The 20,270-nt window shown below is 51.8% G+C and overlaps 4 protein-coding genes across 4 annotated transcripts; 2 read left to right on the top strand and 2 right to left on the bottom strand.

The window, feature by feature from the left end:
• Window positions 1-12: 12 nt before the first annotated feature.
• On the bottom strand, window positions 13-1,849 carry PSV08DRAFT_227510 (Dihydropteroate synthase-like protein). The gene is made up of 3 exons (XM_014220569.2): window positions 1,390-1,849; window positions 1,133-1,341; window positions 13-1,083 (listed from the first exon to the last, which is right to left on the bottom strand). Exons 1-3 carry the CDS (start codon window positions 1,828-1,830, stop codon window positions 90-92), a joined length of 1,644 nt encoding a protein of 547 aa, XP_014076044.2. The 5' UTR covers window positions 1,831-1,849; the 3' UTR covers window positions 13-89.
• Window positions 1,850-2,023: 174 nt separating this feature from the next.
• PSV08DRAFT_364179 (2-nitropropane dioxygenase) lies at window positions 2,024-3,595 on the top strand. The gene is made up of 3 exons (XM_014220568.2): window positions 2,024-2,154; window positions 2,222-2,483; window positions 2,539-3,595. Exons 1-3 carry the CDS (start codon window positions 2,142-2,144, stop codon window positions 3,338-3,340), a joined length of 1,077 nt encoding a protein of 358 aa, XP_014076043.1. The 5' UTR covers window positions 2,024-2,141; the 3' UTR covers window positions 3,341-3,595.
• An 82-nt stretch (window positions 3,596-3,677) lies between these two features.
• PSV08DRAFT_378323 (uncharacterized protein) lies at window positions 3,678-4,862 on the bottom strand (the record flags this gene model as incomplete). The annotated part of the gene is made up of 1 exon (XM_014220567.2): window positions 3,678-4,862. The coding sequence occupies exon 1, from the start codon at window positions 4,815-4,817 to the stop codon at window positions 3,678-3,680; it is 1,140 nt and encodes a 379-aa protein (XP_014076042.2). The 5' UTR covers window positions 4,818-4,862.
• Window positions 4,863-5,939: 1,077 nt separating this feature from the next.
• Window positions 5,940-19,837, top strand: PSV08DRAFT_411236 (P-loop containing nucleoside triphosphate hydrolase protein). The gene is made up of 17 exons (XM_066093883.1): window positions 5,940-6,268; window positions 6,377-6,481; window positions 6,704-6,954; window positions 7,008-7,489; window positions 7,715-9,950; window positions 9,987-10,004; window positions 10,060-11,183; window positions 11,404-11,788; window positions 11,850-12,647; window positions 12,679-12,773; window positions 12,873-13,078; window positions 13,295-13,934; window positions 14,687-15,767; window positions 15,828-16,205; window positions 17,305-17,557; window positions 17,620-19,512; window positions 19,586-19,837. Exons 1-17 carry the CDS (start codon window positions 6,082-6,084, stop codon window positions 19,771-19,773), a joined length of 10,320 nt encoding a protein of 3,439 aa, XP_065948654.1. The 5' UTR covers window positions 5,940-6,081; the 3' UTR covers window positions 19,774-19,837.
• The last annotated feature ends 433 nt before the right edge of the window (window positions 19,838-20,270 follow it).

Genomic DNA, 20,270 nt, shown 5'->3' with positions numbered 1-20,270 from the left:
GGCTGAAAAGTCAATGTGGTGTAACTCGTGTTGCAAATAAATTTACACTTTTATCTATTTCACGTCCATGTTCAATCTTACAAACCAGACTAGTCTGAAGAAGGATTTCCTCTTCTCCACAACGCATCCGCCATCTTAGCAACTTGCGCCATCTCCTTCACATCGTGTACTCTGAGGATCTCAGCACCTCCTTGTATGGCTGCCGAGACAGCTACAGCCGTGCCCCACACGCGTTGTCGAGCGTTTTCGACACCCGTGATACGTCCAATAAAAGCCTTTCGGCTTGTTCCCACTAGCCAAGGTATGCCCTCCAAACCAGGATACTTGCTGAGTTGATGCTGCTTGCGCAACAATTCAAGATTCTGTTCTTGCGTCTTTGCGAAGCCAACGCCTGGATCGAGAATCATGCGCCATCGCCTGACACCTGCTTCTTCGGCTGCCCGAACGCGTTGCAGCAATTCGCGACCAACGGTTTCGACAATGCCGTCCGGGTAGCTCGTCATCTCGCGAGAGTTCATGGTTTCTGGTGTTCCGCGCATGTGCATTAGACACACGGTACAGCCCAGTTTACTCATTGTAGCTAGCATTTCTGCGTCCATTGTGCCTGCGCTGACGTCGTTGATCATGTTGGCACCGGCTTTGATGGCTTCTTCGGCGACGTGTGCGCGGTATGTGTCGATACTGATGGCTATGTCCTTTGCCTCTGGGATTGAGCGAATAAGGGTTATGGCGGGAAGGACTCGCGATAGTTCTTCTTCTGCGGAGACTTGGACTGCGCCTGGTCGGGTGGATTGGCCGCCTACGTCGATGATGGCTGCTCCGCTTGCAATTTGGTGTTTGATTTTTTTGGCCAATGTTTCTTGGTCGTTGTTGTAGTTCAAACCACCGTCCGAGAAAGAGTCTGGTGTGACGTTGAGAATGGACATTATGCGTGTTTTTTGTTCAGTTACGGCGGACGAGATTGGAGAGAAATCTGATGCGAGCGGTACCATTGGCACCAGCGGCACTTCGGACTTTGGCAGTTTCGCCAAATGCTGCTGAATGGATTCCTGATATGGGAAATTGACTTGGTTAGGTATGAGCCTAGCAACAGTCAGCTGAGATCATCCGAACAAGTGACAGATAGCTTTACTCGCTCAACGGCCGCAAGACAAATTCCCTCTCGAACATTAGGGCATGAGGAATCTGAAGTCTTTCGTTGGAGAATTCAGTCTCTCCATATAATAAAATGTCCAGGTCAATGTTCCGGGGGCCCTTGTCAATGACCTTGACACGGCCCATTCTATTCTCAACAGCTTGCAGTTCATCTAGCAGCTCGATAGGCGAAAGTGAAGTCTCTATCTACCTGGTTTAATACAATGTTACAGTACAAAAACATGGAGGGCATACCTCGCAGGCACCGTTGACGAAATTGTCCTGATCTAGAACGTACATGGCTTTGCTTTCCCATAAGCTGCTTGTCCGTATGATGCGTATTTTTTTGCCCGATTCCATCTCTTTGCATGCCTGCTCAATCATGGCTGTTCTATCCCCCATGTTGCTCCCCAGAGCGATAAAGACATGCCGCTTCTTAGTATGTTCGTTATTTTGCAGACTCGATATGTTTCGTCGAGCAAATTTCTGCGGCTCTCGAAACTGATGACAAAGGCCCCGGCTGGACGCATAGCATGCATATACGAGGGCCTGGCGTTTACTCTGCCATGGTGGAAAATTTTCCACAACCCGACCCGATACATGTCGGCTGTAGGCTGGACATGGCCCTGATATACGTTGAGTGAAGCTTTGGGATATGATCTTAGGCGCCGGCATGCGCAGAGTGCTAGACAACATGGTTAACCAAGACGGAGTCGATCACAAATCAGCGTGACGACACCATGCGGGCGATGCTAGTCCCGGCCTTTCCCCAGACGGCGCTAGCTCCAGATGTGGCTAGCCTTCTCCGCGTGACACTTGCGTTGTGCCTCGGCTCACGGCTCGGTCTTGTGAGAGACGAGCTGGGAAGGAATCAACTCCTCTTCTCATCACCCCATAAGTTCCCGACCAACTCCTCGTCGCTTTCACCTGTGTCGCCCTCTGCTAAAATATCTTGTTTCGTCTCGCCCTCCTTCCAACTGTAGACACTTCCTTACTTCACCGCAACCATGGCCGCACCACGTATGTCGCTATCCCCCCCCAGTGACACAGTCCTATTTCACATGCGCCCATAGCTAACGCAAGACAGAGCAAATCCGCACTAAACTCACCGACCTGCTGAAGATCCAGCATCCCGTCATTCTTGCTGGAATGAACGTGGCTGCTGGACCCAGGCTTGCTGCCGCCGTTACCAATGCCGGAGGTCTTGGTGTCATCGGCGGTCTCGGATACACACCAGATATGCTCCGTGAGCAGATCGCTGAGCTCAAGGGATACCTAAACGATAAAAACGCACCCTTCGGTATTGACCTGCTTCTTCCCCAGGTGGGAGGCAACGCCCGCAAGACCAAGTATGTCCCAGTCACCAGACCCACCTTTGAGACGCAATAAACTGATGAGGGATAGCTACGACTACACAAAGGGCAAGTTGGGCGAGCTCATCGATGTCATCATCGAGTCCGGCGCCAAACTCTTCGTCTCCGCCGTTGGCGTGCCACCCAAGGCCGTCGTCGACAAGCTGCACAAGGCGGGCGTTCTATACATGAACATGATCGGACACCCCAAGCACATTCAAAAGTGCCTGGATATCGGTGTTGACATCATCTGCGCGCAGGGAGGCGAGGGTGGAGGTCACACTGGTGACGTCCCCACATCCGTCTTCATTCCAGCCGCAGTCAAGATGGTTGAGGGCCACAAGTCGCCTTTGACCGGCGAGCAGGTCCAAGTCGTAGCTGCTGGTGGTATCTACAGCGGTCAATCACTTGCTGCCATGCTCGCCTTTGGCGCAACCGGTGTGTGGGTTGGAACACGCTTCATCCTCTGCGAGGAGGCTGGTGCGCCAAAGGTTCACCAGGAAGCCGTCCGCACCGCTGGTTGGGACGACAACATCCGCACGATCATCTTCACCGGACGACCCCTCCGTATCCGCAACAACCCATACGTCAACAACTGGGAAGAGAACAGGCAACAAGAAATCAAGGAGCTCACCAGCAAGGGCATAATACCTGTCGAGCACGACCTTGAGAAGATGGGCGACGACATCGATGATGAGACCATGGACAATGCCCGACCTTTCCTCATGGGCAAGGTTGCTGCTGTTGTCAACGAGAAGAAGACCGCCAAGGAAATTGTTGACGAGCTTGTCACTGATGCTGTCAAGGCGATCCAGAACAATAACTCGTTGGTTGTCTCCAAGCCTAAGCTCTAAGAGCTGATTTTTGTCTAAATTCATGTTTGATCTTATTGCTTTTTGTTCTGGCATCAATACTTGATACCTGATTGTACATTTGAAAATCTGCATTTTGAGGTATCGAGCACTTGTTGTGCCGTCTTTCGGGCTGTTAGCTTGTCTCGCAATTACAATATTACTCTGTGAGCCTAGAGAGGTTACGAAGGAAAAGAGAATGTATGATTAGGAAAATGATTGCTCAATCCTCATACGAGCCTCGTGTGTATGGTGAAATGAAATGTCTAGCTTGAATTGCCGAGTAAAGTGATAAACCAAATAACTACTGTACATTTGAAAAGAAAACCACGACCTAAATTCATTGTGCCTTTTTCCTGGGAGAGCCAACCTTTTGCTTCTCAGTGGACTGAAGCCGAAAGTTTGACAACACAGCGCATCCAAGCACAAAAACAAGCGCATAAAACGCCGGGCGATTCCTACACAACGCAAGCGTATGCAAGCTATACAGTATTGTCGACAATTGCCAGAAGAACATGTACACCCAGTCGTAGGTGGTTTTGAGTTCAGAACGTGCGTATGCTAGGTAGGCATGGAAGTAGTCACTGTACGTTGGGGGCGCAAGGATAGCAACCCATTGCTCGTGTCGAGCTTTATGAGACATCTCGTCTACGCCAAGAGCCGCTGGGGACCGTTGCTCAAACACATACTCCCACACGACATTGAGATTGCCTTGCGAATCATACGGCCTCTCCTCGTGCATAAAACGCTCCCACTTCTTTACAGTCTGGACCGCCATTTCTTTCGAGACTGCAAACCACTCGGTATGGCCCTTTGTCTTGTTGGGACAGGAGCGATACCTCACCTCATAACACAAATCGCGATGTATGAGCCATTCCAAGAGCTTGCTGTTTTGAATCACTTGGGCCGACACGTGGGCGATGTCTTGTTCAAATTTGCAGCATTTGCTGTGTTCTTCCAATCGTTCATTGTACGGGCGCTCGGTGACGCCGATTTTGAAGACAGACTCTGGATGGTTTTTATCCTGGAAAACGTATATGAAGCCTTTTTTTCGATCATGTTCGCTCATCTGTTTCCTGATTCGACTGCATAGGTTGTCGTGTGTGGTTCTTGCCGCCTCTGGTGTCCCGGGTTGGAAATAGATTTCTTCACTATCGACTCGCTGTCCAGAAGCATCTGCAGTCTCTTTGTTTGAAGCGCAAACACGTTTCTGTGGTATGGCAGCGTCAAAGGTGTCAGGTGATGCATCTTGAGGTCGTTTCAAGGCTGCCGTTGATGGGGTCTGATTTAATTTGGCAGATGCAGATGGACGAGTGGGTGATTGATCCGGCACTATATGTGGGTCGTTCTCTGGGTCTGTAGATAGGCGGCGCTTCGAGGTACGGGCCGTGGACACCCTGCCTCGAGTCTTTGCGGCTGATGATTGATCTGACTTTCGCCCAACACATGAAGGGGATGGTGAAAGTTCGCCGAAGGCCATGGTAGTAGAGGATGTGTGAAAATTGATTGAAGAACAGCAATTGGATTCTATGGTTCTGCTAGATTCTCTGCTCTTGTATTTCTAGTTTAAGTAATGCTGTCAGCCTAATTTTAGCGACGACAAAGGATTGAAGGAGTGCTTCCTTCCAGACACATGGAACACATTGGCAGACATGTGGCAGTGCTCGGGCTTGTTTCGCAAGCTTGACTGTGCATCCTTCGGAGAAAGCCCTTGTCAGATTTTCACGAATGTCATTGGACATCAATGAAGCTGGAAACGAGAGAGAAAGCTAACGTGTTAGTACTGCCGGCAGAGCATATGTAGGCAGGCCAAAGCTATGGTGATACATCCGTTACGTATGCTCATTGCGGTTATTACTCATACCCAGGGCAAACAATGTTTTTGCATCCAATAGTGGTAGTCAAAGTAGTAAAAATGCAGTGGCTGAGTCCGCTGGGTGGATTCAGCCGAAGGATTCCGTAGTAGATGCGAGGCTCATGGTTTCAGCCCCCAGGATTAGGGTTGCGGCCCAGGTGGGAAAGGCTTTGAGTACTGGCACTGAGATGATTGGATGGTAGCGAAGGAACACTCGCGCGCTTGCAGATTGCCCCTTAGTTGTGCAGCACTCGCGCTAATGAACATGTTTGATTCCATATGAAAGATGATGTGGCTGTGGCTGGGAATCCCGGTATTGTAGAGGGACTAGTGGTACTTGCTGCCTATATAGGCAGCCAGATTGTTTTCGCGACGGTTCAAGTATCACATAGCATTCGACTTGCATGCGTTGAACAAGAATATCGGACGATGGAAGACCGGTTGTCGGCCTGAGAAGAAAATGATGCAAGGCTGGCGGCGGGGACATGAGCCTGGGTATCCGGTGAAGTTTGACAGATCCACGAGATTTCATTTCTTAGCTAAACATGTACTCAAGCCTGGCAATATGACGAGCTAGACTGCCATGAGAACGGCAAGTTGTTGCCGGCTCAGATTGCGGGTGGCTATGGGTGTGATTCCTCCTGCACTCGTTATCTAGAGAAACGCCGAAAATGGGGAAACAGTAGTAATGAACAACACTCATCAGCCGATAACAAGCCGGCGCAATAAGATAGCAGGTACAAGAGTTGGTCTCCCTAAGCATGTCTCTTTGCCTGTAATTCCGTCCACTGGCGGAAATAATCCTGTGGCCGGCTGGTAGAGCGGGAATAATTGGGGAAATACACGACGTAGTAATACTAGTCCTCTTACTAAGGCCCTGGCTGTACGTATGCTTGGTTGGGCTGCCGAGATAGACACGGCTGCGCTGCACGTAGCAGCACATGAAAAGCAAACCACGAGGTCAATAGGCGGAGCAGTTGCAATGCAGTATCACGGTATGCGACGTATAGAAAAGCAAAGGGTCCCGCTTGCAAGTTGTAGGAGGCCAGGCAACGACGTTACTCAAGGCTTGTGGGGTACGCTAGCCAGCCCCCCAGTCTGGCCCGCATACCTTTCGGGACCACTGTTCAACCTCCTCACCGACACCCGTCTCACTCATACAAGTTCTTTTCCCTGATGCCTAGCAAACCTGTCTGAATCTTTATCTTCATCTACATGCCCGCAATTGTCCAACTCATCGTTTGCAACTTGGGCCTCAGGTGGAAGGAAGTCTTGTCCAAATAGTTGCCGTTGGATGCTTGTTTGAGGTGGCAACAAACAACATGGCGTCGCTCCAGACTCCAATATCCCACCAATCATTCTTTTCAGACATACCGCCAATCTCACATTGCCATCGCCTCTGGGTCAGTACCCAGAAACTACCATCTTGTTCGACATCTACTGACTTGGTCAGGACCCCAAAACTGCTAGGTTTACACCATGTGCGTTACCTTATGTTGCAACCATACCAGCCATACTTGCGGCCTTGGTCTTGTTGAGATATTCTCTAGGGGTGACAAGCCCGTACTGGCCAAGATGGACGAAACCCTTGGTACAGGAGACCCAGGAGAAAAAAGACGAGTTTGAAGCCGCATCGCCTCGGCGGCCTTTGAGCGCGACCATCGGGCTTCTCGTGATAGCATTAATTGGTCTTACGTTTCAAACTGTTCACATATTTTTTCCTTGGCATCAGGCAATGGCCATGTATCCAGCAATCGCTTGGGTACGCACAACTCCAAGCTTTCTTGATACATCCATGGCTAACAAGTTGCCTAGGCCATTGCGATCGCCATTATCCTGGTCGAGCAGCCGAGAACTGCGTCTTTATCATTGTTAATGCTCTTTACGGGACTCATGTTGGAGCAAATCATCATGTTGTCTCACAAACAAACCTTCGTGGCAAGTGATCTTCCGTGGGCCGTTCCCTCTGCAGCAGCGTTCCTGATAATCCTCATTATCCTTAACATGCCGCTGCGGGATCCAATGCTGCCCAGACATGACATCAGTGCCGTCTATGACACACCAACTATCAAGCTTCGCACTCCGGAAGATAATCTAACCCCTTGGCAATATATGACTGTGTCATGGATGGAGCCGTTGATAAAAAAGGGTAAAACTCGAGAAATGGAAGACGGTGATGTATGGGATCTCGGCTGGGAATTCAAACACGCGCGATTGCATGATGCATTTGGGGCGCTCCAAGGTTCAGTGACAAGGAAGGTCTTTGTTGCAAACGGCTTGGACCTGCTGCGCACCACGTTCTTAAGCGTAGTGTGCTTGTGTGCAAGTAAGTCTTGGACCTCATCTTGGTTTTGTACCCTCAATCTAACAATGGCAGCTCTGCTCACTCCCGTCTTCCTTCAACGCCTCCTTGCCTCCATGGAGAATCGTCACAATCGCGCGACAATCACGTATGCTTGCGTGATTTTAGCGTTACGTTTGACCTCTGCGCAACTTAATGTCTTCAACTTGTGGTACCAAAGGCGCGCATATGAGAGATGTAGAGGCGAACTCATTACAATGCTTTATGAGAAGACCCTGAATCGCAAGATCTTGGGTGCTAAACAAGACGGGAAAGATGAGCAGATTAATGGCAGCAGCGTTGGCGAAGTACACGAAGAGATCAACGGTGAAACTCACACAAGCCACGAGCAATCCAAAACTGCTTTCAGATATTGGACAGAGACCGTACTTGCTTCTCTTCGATCGGCTTTCAGGAGAAACACCAAAAAAGCCCCAAAGGAAGATAACGACCCAGCATCGATGGGAAAGATACTGAACTTGATGCGAAGCGATGCTTACGAGATTGCACAGCGTTTCTGGGAATTCTCAGACATCATCACTAAACCCACTGGCGCGATTTTTGCAATCATACTCATATGGCGCATGTTGGGCTGGGCATGTCTGCTGGGCATACTTGCCTTGGGTGTGTCGCAACTATTGAACATTGTCATTGCTCGCCTACAGGTTCACTTTGAGAAGAAGCGTCGATCAGCAACAGACGAGAAGATCCAACGAACAAGTCAGTTTATCGAGTCGATTCGACACCTTCGTTGGTACGGATGGCAGGATGCATGGCTCGAGGGTGTTCTTGAGTCACGCCAAAAGGAGCTGCATTTGCGTGTCGCCAACATCTTCTTTGTAACCTCACTTGCCTTCATCCTGCGCTTTGGTTCCGGACTATTCCCTGCTGTGGCCTTTTACGCCTTCACCAAGTTGGCGGGACAAGATTTGCGCATCGACCTCATCTTCCCTGCCATTGAGCTGTTCAATCAGTTGGAAAGCTATCTCCGAACCTTGCCCCAGTTGATAACAACCCTTCTCAATGCGTACGTTGCGATGGGCCGCATCGAAGAATTCATGGCAGAACCCAACAAGGAAGAGAACTATGTGACAGCTGAAGGCTCCTCTGAGCTCAGTACGCATCAAGCATCATTTGCTTGGCCAGGCGTGGACCACAACGTGCTTTCCGAGATCACCATGTCCTTTCCTCCTGGGTTGACTGTCATCTATGGAGAAGTAGCCTCAGGGAAAACCGCGCTACTGCAAGCATTGCTTGGTGAGCTGGACACTACGGCCGGGGAGCTCATACGCCCTGATCAGATGGTTGCGTACTGTGCTCAAACCCCGTGGCTTCAGAGCATGAGCATACGTGACAACATTCTTTTTTCATATCCATTTGAAGAGAGGCGCTACAAGCAAACACTGGAAGCTTGTGCCCTCTTACCTGATATGGCGGAGCTGAAGCACGGTGATCTATCGAACATTGGTGAGAATGGTATTGGGTTATCTGGTGGACAAAAGGCTCGCGTAGCACTGGCCAGGGCGGTATACAGCAACGCAAAAGTATTGTTACTCGATGACCCATTGTCGGCCCTTGACCATCAAACGGCTGAGTTCATTGTTGCCAAGTTGCTAGCAGGGCCATTGCTCAATGGAAGAACGACTGTTCTGGCTACGCATCGGACTGAGCTCTGCCATGGTATCGCGAAGCAATGGGTTCAACTGGAACACGGCCGCGCAACAATTCACGAACCTACCCAGGCTGAAGATATCGACGCCCTGAAGCGGACGCAGACCACCGAAACGGAATCCGAGGAAGACGCCAAGAAGCGTGAAGAAGAACAATCGGCAGCCGCTCCAGACAAGTTCATCGAAGACGAGCATCGTGCAAAAGGTGGCGTCAAGTGGAGCGTATACTGGCGCTACGTCAAAGCAGGCACACTCCGATGGTGGTCTGTGGCAATTTTTGTCATGGCAGCTTTTCGCGTTCTCGATGTTGCTCAAACATGGTTCATGAAGTCCTGGGGTGAAAGCTACGACGACATAGAGCACCACGGAATCTTTGATTTTCTGCCACCCGCAACCGAGAATGTCGACCCTTGGCTCTGGACGTTCTTCTTGTTCGTGTCTGGAACTGCTATACTTTTTTGGTGGACACATCTCATCATGTTTGGAGTTGGATACCAGGCTGCAAAAACCATCTTCATGGAAACTTTGGAGCGTGTGGCTCACGCGACTTTCCGATTCTATGATGTTACTCCAGTAGGAAGATTGATGAACAGACTGACAAGCGATATGAATACCATTGATGGCGATCTGAGCGGGGCCTTCATATCATTTGCATGGCAATTTATTGGCTGGATAAGCTGCATTGTCATCATTTTGTCCTCTACGCCAGCGTTCTTAGCTTTTGGGGTCCTACTCTGCTGTGGTTTTGTGTATTATTTTTTCCGCTTCTTGCCCACGTCGCAGAGCTTGAGGCGGCTTGAAGTAAGTTTGGTTGTAGAGCATCATTAGTCTGATTCGGCATGCTAACCTGAGGTAGATGGTATCGCTTTCTCCCTTGATGAGTAACTTCGGCGCCCTTGTCGAAGGGCTAACTACTGTGCGGGCTTTCAAGGCACAACATCGTTTCCAAGCTCGTGTCATTGAAGTCGTCGACAACTTCCAAAAGAATGACCATTTCTACTGGTCTCTACAAGCATGGCTAGCTCTACGCTTCAGCGTCATGTCGGCTAGCTCCACACTGATTATGACGCTCATTGCCGTGTATACTGGCATCAGTCCTGGACTCACTGCTTTTGTGCTGATCACGGCGGGCAAGTTTGTGCTTCATACCGAATGGATGTGCAGAGTCTACGGAAACCTGGAAATGGACTTTACTAGTGTCGAACGTGTGGTCGAGCTTCTTGACACTGAGAGGGAAGCGCCTGGTGTTGTCGAGCCGCCTGCACACTGGCCGACATATAACGGTGATATTGAGTTCGAGGACGTGACGATTCGTTATGCAGAGAACCTCGAACCAGCACTCCAAAACATCACACTCAAGATTCCCGCAGGATCCAACACGGCAGTCATCGGGCGCACAGGCTCTGGCAAATCGACTCTGGCTCTTAGTCTATTGGCTACTATTGCGGCAGAGAGTGGCAGGATCCTCATCGATGGCATGGACATTTCGACAGTAAAAAAGCAGGCACTTCGCAGTCGTGTCACATTCCTAGCGCAGGAGCCTGTGCTCTTTTCTGGAACTATGCGCAAGAACCTGGATCCCTTGTCGGAATATTCCGATGCATCATGTGTCTCAGTACTGGAGAAGATTGGCGGAGAACAGTACTCATGGACGCTGAGTACAAGCATAGAGGGAGGGGGCAAAGGACTATCGCAAGGACAACGGCAGCTCGTGGGGCTGGCTAGGGCGATGCTCAGGAGATCACCGGTTCTAATCATGGATGAAGCGACAGCGAGCATCGACTTTGAGACTGCACAGCGCATCCAGAGCGTGTTGAGAGAGGAGATGAGAAGCAGTACGGTGATTACAATTGCGCATCGTCTGGAAGCGGTCAAGGCGGCAGACTACTGTGTAGTGCTTGGAAATGGGCGACTGGTGAAGGCGGGCAGGGCCGAGGACATGCTGAGAGAGGGAAGTGAGTTCCAGGCGATGCTTGCATAGTAGAACTGCGACAAGGAGGTGTGGTGTGGTGAGTAGCGTACACAGTAAGCGCTTGGAGAAGACCGGTATCCGGCTTCCGGGGGTGAGGCTTGCGTGGCACCGCCACAAATTGCGTTGGCAGGCGCAGGGATGAGTGAGTGCCGTGGCCCATGCGATGGCCTGGTAGTAGTAAGCGGTAGACGGGAATCGCAAAGTGTCGCATAATCCGCGTCTACAAAGTGCCACAACTCAGACTCTGCCCCTATACTGTTTGTTTCCAGCATGCGATGACTTGTGCCCTACCCATCTCTCGTCTACTGTCCATTTGAATCAAACACCCACCGCCTCTTGCGCCGCTGTAGTTGCATCGGAGGTGTCGCGAGCTCCGCAACCCACTATTATCATTCCCGCCATGGCTGCGGCAACGCCATCAGAAGGCAACGGCCAGACCGCAACGGGCGACCATGAACTGGAAAACATGACGGACAAGAAGCCGACGCTGCCGGTGGAGGAGGACCTGATGCAGTTGGCGCGCCTGGGCGAAATCGGGGCCATCCAGAAGCTTTTCGACAGCGGCAAGTATGATGCGACATACAAGGACGAGCAGGGCATAACACCGCTTCATGTGCGTATCATACATCAACGAGCAGGTAAAAGTAAAGGAGTCGAAACTGACAGCTTGATAGTGGGCCGCCATTAACAACCACTACGCCCTCTGCCACTACCTCATCCAGGCCGGCGCACCCATCAACGCAAAGGGCGGCGACGCCGTCGCAACGCCTGTCCTATGGGCGGCCAAGCGCTGCAACTACTACGTCGTCAACCTCCTCCTCGATCACGGCGCCGACCCGCTCCTCACCGATGACCAAGGCTTCAACCTCTTGCACAGCGCGACCCTCGATGGCAACGTCTATCAGATTGTCCTGCTTCTCCACCAAGACATACCCGTTGATATACCGGACTCACAGAGTCATACACCTCTCATGTGGGCTGCATACAAAGGCTATCCGTCTTGCGTCGATCTCTTTCTCCGATGGGGCGCAAACGTATATGCGACAGACGACCAGGGCTTCACAGCGTTGCACTGGGCCCTCGTAAAGGGCAGCCAAGGATCGATCCAGAAACTGCTCGAGTACGGAGCAGACCGGTTTGCTAAGAACAACGATGGGAAGACGCCAGCGGTGACGGCACAGGAAATGAGCACAACTCGTCAATGGCACCGTGCCCTTTCAGAGGCTGGCTTCGACCGCAATGGGAATCCTCGGCAATTTCCTGTGCCTGGGGTAAAAGATTCAAGGTGGTTTTTAAATCGCTTCATCTTCTTCTGGCCATCTGTCATACTCTTTGTGGCATTGTTCTTGGTCAGCCACTACCCTGCCTTTATTGGCATCCCGCTAGCATTGATTGGTTCATACGGTATGCAATGGGGCGCGCAGAAGCTATTGAAATGGGCACCCTCGAATATGAGAAGCATACCTCATACTGTAAGTGATATCTGGAATTATGGCTCATCAGTTGCTTACAGATAGGAAGCCCTTTTTGGCCGGTATTTTTGCTGGCACGTTATTCTGGGTCGGGTTTCGTTGGATTACGACAGTTCTCCCATGTAAGTTACCCGCTTCACCGCAAGTAGTATCTATCCGGCTAATGGCTAAAGGGACAATACGAACCAACTTTTTCCTCAACTTGTTGTTTGCGACCTTTTACAGTCTCACGGCGTATTTTTACATCTTCACCATGACTAGTGATCCTGGCTTTGTGCCCAAGTCGGCGAGCAGGAGTGCTTCCAAGGCCGTTATTGATGAGCTTATGGAGCTTCGACAATTTGATGAGCGCCATTTCTGCGTGAACTGTATGGTGCGAAAGCCTTTGCGCAGTAAGCATTGCAAGCGATGCGAGCGCTGTGTTGCAAAGAGTGATCAGTGAGTACTGGTGGTGTGCATGTGTAAGATGGAGCTAATGGTTCATAGCCACTGTCCATGGGTGAACAATTGTGTCGCGAACAACAACCATCGGCACTTTGTCCTATATATTCTGTCACTGGAAACGGGCATTGTTCTTTTCATCAGATTAGTGCTTGCTTGTAGGTGGACCCTATCTGCGCAGTTGGGGACGTGGCTAATGTTTGCAGACTTGGAGATTCGCGAGGCACCCAAAGGCTATGCAGAATGCGCCATCATCTCGCCAGAATTATGCAAGGTTTTGAACAAGGACCCATTCACAATTGTGCTCTCGATATGGGCGGCTTTCCAGTTGACATGGGTCACCATGCTGCTGTGTGTCCAGCTTCTCCAGATTGCGCGCAATCTTACCACGTACGAAAGCATGCGTGGACACCTGCATAGCCACACGACTGCCGATGCTATCAACTCGTTTGTGACGACTGGCGATACTAGTCAAGAGGTATCCGGTGGTGGCAACGCACCAACAAACGGCTTTGGGTCTGGCCAAGACACTGGCGATGTACCGCGCCGTCCCGAGCCTAAAGCGTCTATTGTGGATCAATGGAAGCGTCTCCTTGGCATTGACACTTTTGTCACGATTGCGCTGCACGGGAGTCAGGGCGAGCAAGTACGCCGGCGACGACAAGGCAATCCTTTTTCAAGGGGCATTGCTACAAACTGCAAGGATTTCTGGTGCGATGCGAGCCCACTGTTTGGTTCCAAAGAGAGCGGGTACGCGAGGTTGGGTGGCGAGAGGGTGGATTACACAAGGCTATATGAAGTGCCCAAGATGAAGTACCAACGCAGCGGCGGAGGAGATGCGGGCAGGTACGAGAGTGTGGCAGAGGAGGAAGAAGCATGATATGTATGTTTGACGAAGCTGTGATGTTAACGACTACACATAGAAGTGCGTGAGAGAGAGAGAAAGAGAGAAAGTGAGATGCAACGTCTAGCGCATGTCTACTACTCGTAGTTCTTACACAAGCTTGTTCTTCGGTTCCTTGGCCTCGGCTACTAAAGTGCTGCCGACATGACCATTTCAGCCACACACCGGAATGTCAAAAGCCGAGGATGCAGCGAGCAAACTCCCCGCCCATGTCAAAACGGCGTGGGTCGCGCGCACATGTGCAACGCTCCACAGCTTTGCGCTCTTGTCGATGCCACTCTACGCATACTCTTGTTCGTGCCATGGTCTAGACACTGCATACTTGCACCGGCCGCTCTCTTTTCTTCTTGACTTTTCTTTCTTTGCCTGCAGGCAATCAGGCTCTGCGTGCACCCAATGTGCAAAATGACATCATGCGAGGCCCTGCGCGGGCTGAAGACACTTTCGCGATGCGCTGGTCCGATGCCGAGACGGGTTGTGGTCGGACGACAAGTTGTAGGAGGTAGTGGTAGGGTTGGTGGTGGTGGAACAAGTAGGGCGATATGTACACAGTGCTCGAGGGGTGCACGAGTGAGGAACATGACGGCAGGATCGCTGCTTGTACCGGCGGGCCGGCGATGGTATGCGCAGGCGGCAGCGGCAGCGGCACGAGAGTGTATTTTGGCAGCAAACGTCCCAAGCTCTGGAGCAAAAGGCTAATCCTGACAGTTTCGCCCGAAGACGTGGAGAGGCACCACGGCCCCATGGCAGAGTACGATGCGCGCGTCGAGTGCGGCCGGTTGCGAGACGATGAACACCAGCGAAACATTATCAGAAACCTGCAAGACCTCCACGACATGTTGACAACCTACACCCAGCCCCCGGTTCAGCAACCGACCGTTGATTCTCTCCAGCCACCCAAGAAGGGAGGGTTATTTTCTTTCCTCTCCATGTCCAAGCCCGCCGGATCGTCGCTGCCGCCAATTCCCGACTCGCTGCCCAAGGGCATTTACATGTTTGGGGATGTAGGCAGCGGAAAGACAATGATGATGGATCTGTTCTACGACACACTGCCGCCCAACATTACTAGGAAGACGAGGATCCATTTTCATGACTTTATGCAGAGCGTGCACCGCGACCTGCACAAGATGAAGATGACGCACGGCAATGACATTGATGGGATACCGTTTGTGGCAGCTGGGATAGCCGAGCGGTCGTCGGTGCTTTGCTTTGATGAGTTTCAATGTACAGACGTTGCCGATGCCATGATTCTCCGACGGCTGATGGAAGGCTTAATGGCACATGGCACTGTGATTGTGACTACGTCTAACAGACACCCGGACGACTTGTACAAGAACGGAATCCAACGCGAGTCATTCATCCCATGTATCAATCTCCTCAAAAGCCGGCTTACCGTGCTGAATCTTGACTCGACCACGGATTACCGCAAGATTCCGCGTCCGCCGTCCGGAGTATATCATCATCCCTTGGACGCATCTGCGCAAACCCATGTGGAGCGGTGGTTCCGATTTCTCGGCGATTTTGAAAATGATCCGCCACATCCTGCTGTGCATGAGGTTTGGGGCCGGGAGATTCATGTGCCCAAAGCCAGTGGCAAGTGCGCCGTGTTTAGCTTTGACGACATCATTGGGCGTGCTACGGGCGCAGCTGACTACCTTGAGCTCACTCGGCAGTATGAAGCGTTTATTGTTACGGGGGTGCCAGGCATGAACTACCGGAGTCGAGATTTGGCTAGAAGGTTCATCACATTTATCGATGCAGTGTACGAGTCGAGGGTGAGTGAGGGCGGCTATGTGGGAGGAGAGTAGAACGTGTTGCTAACAAAGAGGTGCTAGGCCAAGTTGGTGATGACGACGGCGGTGCCTCTGACAGCCCTTTTCCTGGATGAAGCCGAGCTCAGTGATGCGGTAGCAGCATCGAAGAAGGCGGGAAAGCTGCCTGGATCTTCGTCTTCACCGTCATCGCAAAAGGCATCCGCAGGTGATAAGGAGGACGAAGAAGCCATCTCGGATGTAATGCGCAATCTCATGGACGACCTGGGCATGAACATGGACATGCTCAAGAACTCGTCCATTTTCAGCGGGGACGAGGAGAAGTTTGCATTTGCTCGGGCTCTGTCTAGGTTAAGCGAGATGGGCAGTCAGGAGTGGGTAGACAGAGGGCTGGGGCTGGAGAAGAGGGGCGGCAAGGGAGAGATGGAGGGATGGCAGAAGGTGAGGTCGAGGTGGAGGGAAGACAGCATGTAGAACAGAAGTCGAACGATGTCGTATTGCAAGCGGTTGAGATATGCGCCGAGGCCTTGTTTCTTGGTTGGTAGTGCGTATGCATGAGTCGCGGTTTGAGCGAGAGAGTGAGCATGTATGTATGTATGTATGTATGGATGGATGGATGGATGTAAGTAGCATCAACATGCACATGTACATACATGCATGGACATGTAGGTATGTGTGGAGTGTGTTGGCAAGGACTAGAGGGTGGTCCGCACTCTGCCAAAACGGCGGGAAATATGGGGAGGGACGATCACGTGCGAGTCATGGGCTTACATTGACCGATGCGCGGTGAGCCCAAGATTGGCGGCGATAGCAGGGCATGTGCAGTGCGGCCGCAACAGACCGACATGAGGCCTGATGCTTGGGCATGCGATATGACGATATCTCGTGCTTGGGAGGTGGAGCGTAAAACGACGACGCGTAGGGTGAAGATGGAACAGGCGAGCAGTGTGGTGGATGGCAATGCAGGCCATCGAAGGGTGAAGAGAGCACGTGGTGGCAGTCCGGCGAGGCGGGCAAGTCGGGGCATGGATGTGCTGTAGCAGTGGTGGTGGTGGTGGTGGTGGTGGTGGTGGAAGCGGTGGCAGTCATGTTCCCCAGCTGTGGCGGTGCGCGCTCGTGTTAGGCGTGTCAAGCAGGTCGGGAAGGAGGGACCCTCGAGGCAGGAGGCTGAATACTGCGTAGGCGGTGAGCGCGGCGGCAGCCAATGGGAGGCGCGAGGCCAGCGGATCTGGCGTCACATGAGGTTTGCTGGTGCGTCATTGTGCCGCCCCGACCAACGCCAGCCGCGATACCCCATCTCTTAGCCTTCCTAGCCTTCTCCAACGCGCCTTTGCCTCTCAGCAATCCGACCACATGCCTGCTTTGCCCTCCCTGACATGGACATGGACACCCCACACGCCCGTCACCTGTTCTTATCGCGCCTCCCCACCATCCTGAGCCCAATGCCCGTCCGTGGTTCGATATCCAATTGCATCCTTGTGTGTGTGGGGAAAAAGTTCCGCGTGAGACGCGTGCTCTGTAACCTAACCGTGGGCCGGAGCATATAGTCCGCCTGCCCAGTCGCTTTTTTTGCTCCTTCTTCTTCTTCTTCTCCTTGCTCTGTAGATTGATTTTCTTTGCTCCTTCCTGTGCACCCTGGCCTGCCATGGTCAAGTTTACTCCTTGGCGCAAGACACAGGCAGTCGAGGAAAACGGCGCCACTTCCACAGCCGTAGCCACACAAGAAAACGATGCTCCGCGACGTAGATGGAATCTGGGCATACTGAGCGACCCCGAGACTGACGAAGTGCCTGGTATGCCTCTGCTATGCAATTCTCGGTGCGCCTGAAGCCATCTGACACGGTTCAATTTGCAGGCTCCGTCATCCTCCTTTCACGCGCCCACAACCGCAATGAGCCACTGGGTCTCCAGCACGCCCACGCCCGCACCTCGACCTCGTCACTGCCTACCACGCAACGACCACAGCCCCACCGCACAGTCTCACACGGCTCCCGCCACTCGTCGCGCTCACGCCGCCCAGAGAAGAAGCGCACCAAGGATGGCCGCTTTATCCTCGATCCCCAGCCCGAGGACTCGGCAAACGACCCTCTCAACTGGCACCAGGTACGACGTGACCTTGCCTTGCTCTCCCTCGGCTTTTACTGCATGGTCGGAGGAGGCATGACGCCCTTGCTCGCCGCCGGCTTCAACGACGTGGCCCAGACGTACGACGTGTCGATACCACAGGTCGCTCTGACAACCGGCCTCTACATGTTGGGCCTCGGCCTGGGCAGCGTGGTTGCCTCACCCACCGCCATCTTGTACGGAAAGAGACCCGTCTATCTAGGCGCCATCATTCTCTTCACCCTTTCTTCAATCTGGTGTGCCCTGTCGCCCAGTTATCCCTCGCTGGTCGTTGCTCGCATTGTCCAGGGCTTTGCTGTCTCTCCTGTCGAATGTCTGCCTAGTGCCACCATCGCCGAAATCTTCTTCCTCCACGAGCGAGCCTACCGCCTTGGCATATACACTTTGCTGCTGCTCGGTGGAAAGAACTTGATTCCGCTCGTCAGCGCCGTCATTGTACAATCCCTAGGTTGGAGATGGGTCTTCTGGATTACGTCAATCATTGTCGGTTTCTGCTTTTTCCTCATCTTTTTCTTCGTGCCCGAGACTTTCTGGGACAGAGCACCAAGACCACCAAGAAGGCACACTCGTACCCGAAGCCAGAGCCCTGGCAAACACCATAGCCACTTTCACCTACCCAACTTGCACCACAAGAAGGCTGCAGAAGCCCCACAAGGACAACAGACAGCTTCGGTGGCGCCGACACCGCACGTCCATTCTCCTATGGCATCACCGCTAGCGTCGCCTACCGAGCATCCGCTCAAGCGAAACAAAAACGTACATGTCGGATTCGCCGACCCGGAACCCACTGAGAAGACACACAATGTGAGTGTAGTCGACGAAAGCACGCGCCAAGCTAGCGCTCCGCCAACGCCCCGTTCCCAAATCAGCGTCCATTCTACTCCCAAAGAGACACAAGGTCACGACTATTTTGGCCACGTTCCTCCAGCAGTTCACGCAGATCCAGAGAAACAGGACCTTCGGGCTCAGGATGGACAGGCGACCTCGGACTCTGCTCTTGAAAGCGACCAGATTTCGGAACAATACTCTATCCACTACACCGACTACTATCGTGATGCGCCGCCAAAATCATATCGCGATTCCCTCAAGCCATGGAACGGCCGTCTTGCCAAAGACAAATGGCTTCGTGTAGCTATCCGACCATTCATTCTCTTCGCCTACCCCGCCGTTCTCTGGTCCTCGCTCGTGTACGCGCTCGCAGTCGGCTGGCTGATCGTCTTGTCCGAATCAGTTGCGCACATTTATCGTGATACTTCGTACCATTTCACTCCGCTTCAAGTTGGCCTTGTCTACATTTCGCCTTTTGTTGGTGGCGTCCTCGGAACAGCAGTAGCGGGCCGAGTGTCTGATCTGGTTGTGCGTTTCATGGCCCGCAAGAATGACGGTGTGTACGAGCCGGAATTCCGTCTTCTCATGGCCGTTCCCATTGCCCTCAGTACTGTCATCGGACTCATGGGCTTTGGCTGGAGCGCTGAGGAAAGAGACAAGTGGATTGTACCAACCGTATTCTTCGGCGTCATCAGCTTCGGCTGCTCGCTGGCTAGTACCACTGCGATTACTTTTGTTGTTGACAGTTATCGCATGTATGCCGGTGAGGCACTCGTCACCCTCAACTTTTCAAAGAGTAAGTAATGCTCATTCTACTCCACTGGTCTACACAGTATATGATCTTTGACAGACACTAACGCATTGCTCAGACGTTCTGCACGGTTTCATCTTCTCACTCTTTTTCCCGCACTGGCTTGAGTCCAGCGGGAGCAAAAACACCTTTTTAGCCCTTGGAGGTATCCAACTTGGCTGTATGCTCTTTTCGATTCCCATGTACATATACGGCAAGAGAGCGAGAATGTGGACTGTGAGGAAGAATTTGATGGAAAGGTTCTAGAAGAACTTTGGACATGATTACAGCATTAATAGATTTCACGACGTCAAGTCTCTTTATTTTTACCAATTCCTATCACTCCTTCATGAGTTCTTGTGATGCATTGAAATACAATGCTAGATGGAGGCGTTTCTTATTAGATGATTCATATCGAAACATGTCGAATGGACGCAACCATTACCAGATGTAGATTCATGATACACAACGGCAATATTTTAATCGTAGCTAGAGTTTTAAACTAATACTCCAGAGCCAAGACAAGGAAGCTGTTGATTCTGTCTACTAACCTCTATTGTGACTAGGATCCATTCGACGCATCATGGGACTGTTGGATAATTGAAACTGTGATACCTCGGCGTTGTAAGCTTACCGACTTTATTGTTACTGGAAGCATGCATGCCATATGTCTCATCCTAAGTAAGATGAGTTAGACTCTGCGCTCTTTCTATCAACGTAATAACTACTATAGATCAATAGTGAATGATCGTCCCTTTAACATC

This window comes from Bipolaris maydis, assembly GCF_028858645.1.
Source record: "Bipolaris maydis strain C4 unplaced genomic scaffold PSV08scaffold_11, whole genome shotgun sequence".
Classification (NCBI taxonomy): domain Eukaryota; kingdom Fungi; phylum Ascomycota; class Dothideomycetes; order Pleosporales; family Pleosporaceae; genus Bipolaris; species Bipolaris maydis.
The sequence above is the reverse complement of the archived record's forward strand: the minus strand, read 5'-3'. Positions and strand labels throughout refer to the sequence as shown.